The sequence below is a fragment of the Amblyomma maculatum genome, chromosome 8, assembly GCF_055883805.1.
Source record: "Amblyomma maculatum isolate TAMU_Amacu chromosome 8, ASM5588380v1, whole genome shotgun sequence".
Lineage (NCBI taxonomy): Eukaryota > Metazoa > Arthropoda > Arachnida > Ixodida > Ixodidae > Amblyomma > Amblyomma maculatum.
Window position 1 is genome coordinate 18,721,008 of NC_139351.1, and position 5,564 is coordinate 18,726,571.

At 46.0% G+C, this 5,564-nt stretch overlaps 1 protein-coding gene across 1 annotated transcript in view; it reads right to left on the bottom strand.

Moving 5' to 3' along the window:
• Positions 1-249: 249 nt before the first annotated feature.
• The window catches only part of LOC146180656 (uncharacterized), a 25,891-nt gene continuing 20,576 nt past the window's right edge, over positions 250-5,564 (bottom strand). The window contains exon 4 of the mRNA XM_084575614.1: positions 250-632. Coding sequence (XP_084431740.1) covers positions 357-632 — 276 coding nt within the window. The 3' untranslated portion in view covers positions 250-356. The remainder of the gene's footprint in view (positions 633-5,564) is intronic.

Below are 5,564 nucleotides of genomic sequence, written 5' to 3' on the forward strand. Positions count from 1 at the left end.
CTAATTTAAATGCTATATATATAAAAAAAGCATCCAAATACAAAAACATGTTATATTGGACGGGAAAATATTGCCCGATAATGTGCGCCATGCATTGCTGGACTTTTTTATGAGGAAGCATTAGTAAAGTTACGTTGTAGTATAATTCCAAGCATCAGTCTTACACAGGGCGTGACACAATTTCTTTCATCGTCTGCCGAATTATAGCGAGGTTGATTGCGAGGTTGATTGCGAGGTTGATTGCAGATATATAATGAAACAGCCCAGTCATTTCTGCTGCAGAAACAACGGGGCAATCGGAATGTTCTATAATCAGCCTGCATCCGTTATCACGCTATCTCCTCTCTCGCCCACTCTCACCTGCTGCGGCAGTAATTAAGGAAGAAAAGCTGTTCTGTGCTGTACAGGCGCTCCTGTTTCTGGTCGTCTCTGATCACCAGCAACGGGTGTTTACTGCGCTCCACCTGTGAGGGTGGATCTCCGGCGGTGCTGTTGAGTGCATGCCAGGCAAGGCCCACGGCGACGATATCCAACAGGTTAGCCATGAAGTCAGGACCGCAGCTGAGGTTGTTCGCCTGGTGACCGAGTTCCGTCCAGGGAACGCGGCCAACTGTAGCATTTACGCCTTCGTCCTGCGTTCAGGTTAGAGAAACTCCATTTGAAATAAGAACCCAGCTTGAGATTCATGCTCCAACCAGGTAATCGGTACACACTACAAACTTAATCTATTTTGCAATGCGTTATACCATATTTCCAGGCAGAAAGAACTTGCCGCCAACTTTCAATCTGCAATTCACGTTGAGCTAAATTAGGGAAAGAAATCCAGTTGAGTACACGGGGACACGGGTGACAGGGCCCCTTCTCCAATCGTATCCCTGGACTTCTGGAACTGTTTGAAATTACCCTGCATGTAAATTCCTACATCCGTTTCGCACATCGTGAATGCATGTAACCCTAAAGGCGCCAGTGGTACATAACGTGTAGACAAGAGCAGTCCTCTTCGGTTAAAACAGAATATGTGTTTTGGGGCGACATCTTGAGCTCTTCTATATCTTTATGTGGTCGCTAACAAGGTTTGCATTCTTCTCCCTCAATACATCATTCTGTCCCCATTCGGTAGGTGTGCAATTTTATACCTCGTACTCATGGGGAGAAATAATATCAGCTTCTCTATAGGACCCCTCCCACCCTCCCGCTAACCGTTCGTCATCATTGGGAATGAAGGTGTAAACAATCCAAGGCAGCCCCTAATTTTTACCTTTCGATGGCAAAAGATTATAATTACCTCTTTCCCTTGCTTTAACTATTTTTAATTACCTCTTTAACTATTTTCGGCAAATGCAGCTCCGATCCTACTGTGGGCTTGTAGTCGTTTTCATTCTGCCTTCCACCCAATTATCTACACCGTTGCGTTGTTGTTTCACAACAATCAACACCAACAATTCCCCCCGTCCGGTGTCATTGGCTGTGGTCCCTTTTGTATGAGTCACTCCTAGTCACGTTAATTTGCCCTGAGCGATTCGTATTGTAGGATATCATTTAAAATAGAGCAGTCGATAACAATGAACGTGGTCTGCAGCGACCTGTGTTGCTCAGCTGATCATTCACAACCGTAAAAGCAACCGGCGTTTTAGTACTCCACGTATCAAGCAAGCTTGACACATTCAATTTCTGGGGCTTAAAATTGCGCCTCAAAATTAGTTTTTGGTTAGGCAGCAAGGAAAGCTTTAAGAACAGACTTCGTTTCGTCAGGGAGAAATACGATCACTTCAAACAATATTGTATGCAAATACAGTTATTTTTAGTTTTCCTCAGTCACATCCTAAGTCGTGTTCATTTTGGCAGCAATATTACTGCATCTCTCTCCTGTTTTTTTTTAAACTGATGAGGAAGATACCACTCTCTCCATTTCGCCACCCGCAACCCATGGCAGGTTGCAGGCTCGGTGGACACAACATCGAACATCACAAGCCGGACATCGAATTCTCATGATGGAATTGTGTATAATCTGAATATAAATACTCCTATAAGGAAGCTTAAAGGGAGCAACATTGGTTTGGGCTTATAAGATTGACGTCCCAAAACAGATCAGGCTATGAGAGACGCTGTAGTGAACGGCTCCGGAAATTTAGACTCCGTGGGGTTCTTTATTTGCACTGACATCGCACAGCACACGGGTGCCTTGCTTCTCGTATCCATCAAAAGGCAGTCGGTGAGGCCGGAATTCCATCCCGCATCCTTGGGCACAGTAGAGTGACATTCCCTTCAACGCACTCCCTGCCCTTCCCGGGCCAGATTTTTTTCTTGTAAGAATGTTGAATACCTATAGTTGGTAACGGAATCCGATTCTTGATTCGAAATATGCCCTCTAACTCCTGCTCCGCTTGCTTAAACACACACACACACACACACACACACACACACACACACACACACACACACACACACACACACACACACACACACACACACACACACACACACACACACACACACACACACACACACACACACACACACACACACACACACACACACGCGGCAGTCTTTTCCACTGATTTTAATCTTTATTTCAGCCACCATTAAATGCTATCCTTAAAATGTTTAGCGCAGCAAATATATAACTTCAATGATTTCTAATTACATCAAATGAACGTTGTTCCATGCGTAAATACACCGCTGTTGCCAACAACATATCATTACGTATATTAGTGGGTTTGGTTTGGTTTGTGGGGCTTAACGTCCCCAAAGCAACTCAGGCTATGAGAGACGCCGTAGTGAAGGACTCCCGAAATTTCGACCACTTGGGGTTCTTTAATGCGCACTGACATCGCACAGCACACTGACGCCTTGCTTTTCTGTCGCAGGACTTGAAAAAGTGACCTGCTCCGAATCAAAGAGTCCTAGAGGACAGGCTACTGACGTTTTACTCCTTGAATGAATAATTCGTAATTATAACACGTAATGCTAACACAATCAAGGATATCGGAAACGCTTCTGGTTCAGTTTCAAGAATATAACGCCATAGGGTTAATGACTCCTGTATGCCTGGTTTTCTTGAAAATGCCCCTTCGTATAGATGTTTCTTCCTGATCGCTTAATCCGTGATATTTTCTATTTGTGCCTCTATTATCACACCCCACTATTTAGCATACATTCGTAATCTACCACTTATCTGAAGGACCATCTGATATAAATTCAGTCTCACTTTAACCATGCCGTATCAACGTGCCTACATGGCCTCCAAGGAGCAGACTGATATGTAATCTAAGAATGGCGGAACTTTCGATTCTCGTCTCGTTGGAAAAACCCGAGCTGCCTGCGCCTGCCCGCTTGCCACGTCATGCATTTTCGTGACGTCACACTACCCCCATCAATCGAGTGCATGGCCATGTCACCTACCATCATGACACTCATCAGGAGTAGCATGCTGGGCTCAGCACCTGGCAGACAACTCCTGTTATCAATAATATTATTAAACATGATGTCACACAACTATCCCGATTATCTATTTTATTCAAACAGTTTCGGACGGTGGATCGTCCTTCTCCAGGGTAAAATAATTCTGCCCTGAAGAAGGACGGTACACCGTCCGAAACTGTTGGAATAAAATTGATAATCGGGAAAGTTGTGTGACATCCTGTTTGAATTTAGCTCTGACCCATTAGTAACAAGCAAACCATGTTTATATATATATTGTAGAAATCCCGAAGAAGAGGAAACACATAGAAGAAGAGAGGGAAAAGGATGTTGAGACTCTCGTGCCCGTGTCGGGCTCGCAGCCGTTGGTCAGCTTTCTCTTCCTCCTCGACCTATGCAGCGCTCCGACGTCAACCCCCCATCGTGTGTATATATATATATATACATAATTCTACCTTGAAGAAGGACGGTCCACCGTCCGAAACTGTTGGAATAAAATAGATAATCGGGAAAGTTGTGTGACATCCTGTTTGAATTTAACTCTGGCCCATTAGTAACAAGCAATCCATGTCTATATATATATATATATATATATATATATATATATATATATATATATATATATATATGATCGAAGCTGGAATGTGTCCGGGAAGGCATAACCGCAAAAGAGATGACACACGGTAAAAAACGGTAAACTTTAATCCGATGTTTCGGCCCGGGCCCACCTTTTCCCTGACAAAGGCCGGACCCCAGCCGAAACGTCGTAATAAAGTTTGCCATTTTTCTGCTATGTGTAACCTCCTTTACGTTTATATATATATATATATATATATATATATATATATATATATATATATATTTTACTGTGATAGTCAGCACTTCAGCCATCGACATGCACCTGTGCGTTGTGCGACGAAGACAAAGAAGAAGTACGCTGGGCTCGCCGTTGCAAGGTCCTGTCCTCACAGCTCTCCATCTGAGCGTCAATAAACGCCCTCGCTCTCGTCGATACCGGTGCAGCCGTCTCCGTCATCAGTGAAGCGCTCTGCCGTCGAATTCGCAAAGTGACCACTCCGATTTCCGACTCTTCGCTCCGCACCGCCTCATCACAGCACATTCACCCCTCCGCATCTGCACAGCCCGTGTGCTCATTCAAGACGTCTTGTACCCCATCGAGTTTATTGTTCTGCCGAACTGCTCGCATGATATCATCCTCGGATACGATTTTCTATCGACTCATCAAGCCGTTATTGACTGTGCTCGTGCACAAATTGCCTTCGCCCCCCTCTGTGATGCCCCCTTCTGTGATACCCCTCCCCGCACTGCAAAACTTCTCGTCGCCCATGACACCGACATTCCTCCGTTCTCTGCTGCCCTCGTACCACTGTCTTGTGAGTGGGTAACTCCTTTGACTGCGATTTTTACACCTTCCGAAGCCACCTCCCGTCATCCCTGCCTCCTTTTTCCGTTCGCAGTTCTCGAAATTCAAGACGGCAAGAGTGCACTTTACGCCTCGAACCCATTCTCTTGCCCAGCAGTCCTGCTCCGTGGCGAATGCATTGGACGTCTTGAAGAGCTTGATCCCAGTCATATCACCACTCTTGCTGACTCAACCCCCTCCTTCGACGTTAGTCTGTGCTCTTGCGATGTTGCGACCGCTTCGGCGCCCTCCGACGTTTTCCAACATGCTATTGCTGCTGATCTTCCACTTGCACAATGTGATCAACTTGTCGCCCTCTTGCAGAACTTCGCTTCTTCATTCGACTTTCCTCAAACTGACTTGGGCCGCACGTCTGTCGTAGAGCACACCATCGACACCGGTAAAACTGCACCTTTGCGCCAGCGCCCCTATCGCGTGTCGGCTTCGGAGCGCCAAGTAATTGCTGATCATGTGGACGACATGCTCCGTCAGGGTGTCATTCGGCCATCCCACAGTCCCTGGGCGTCTCCAGTTGTGTTGGTACCTAAGAAAGATGGCTCCTTCCGGTTTTGTGTCGACTACCGCCGGCTCAACAAGATCACGCGCAAGGACGTCTATCCTCTGCCACGCATCGATGACGCACTAGACTGCTTGCAGGGCGCCGAGTTTTTCTCCTCGTTGGATTTACGATCTGGCTACTGGCAGGTGCCAATGGCTGACG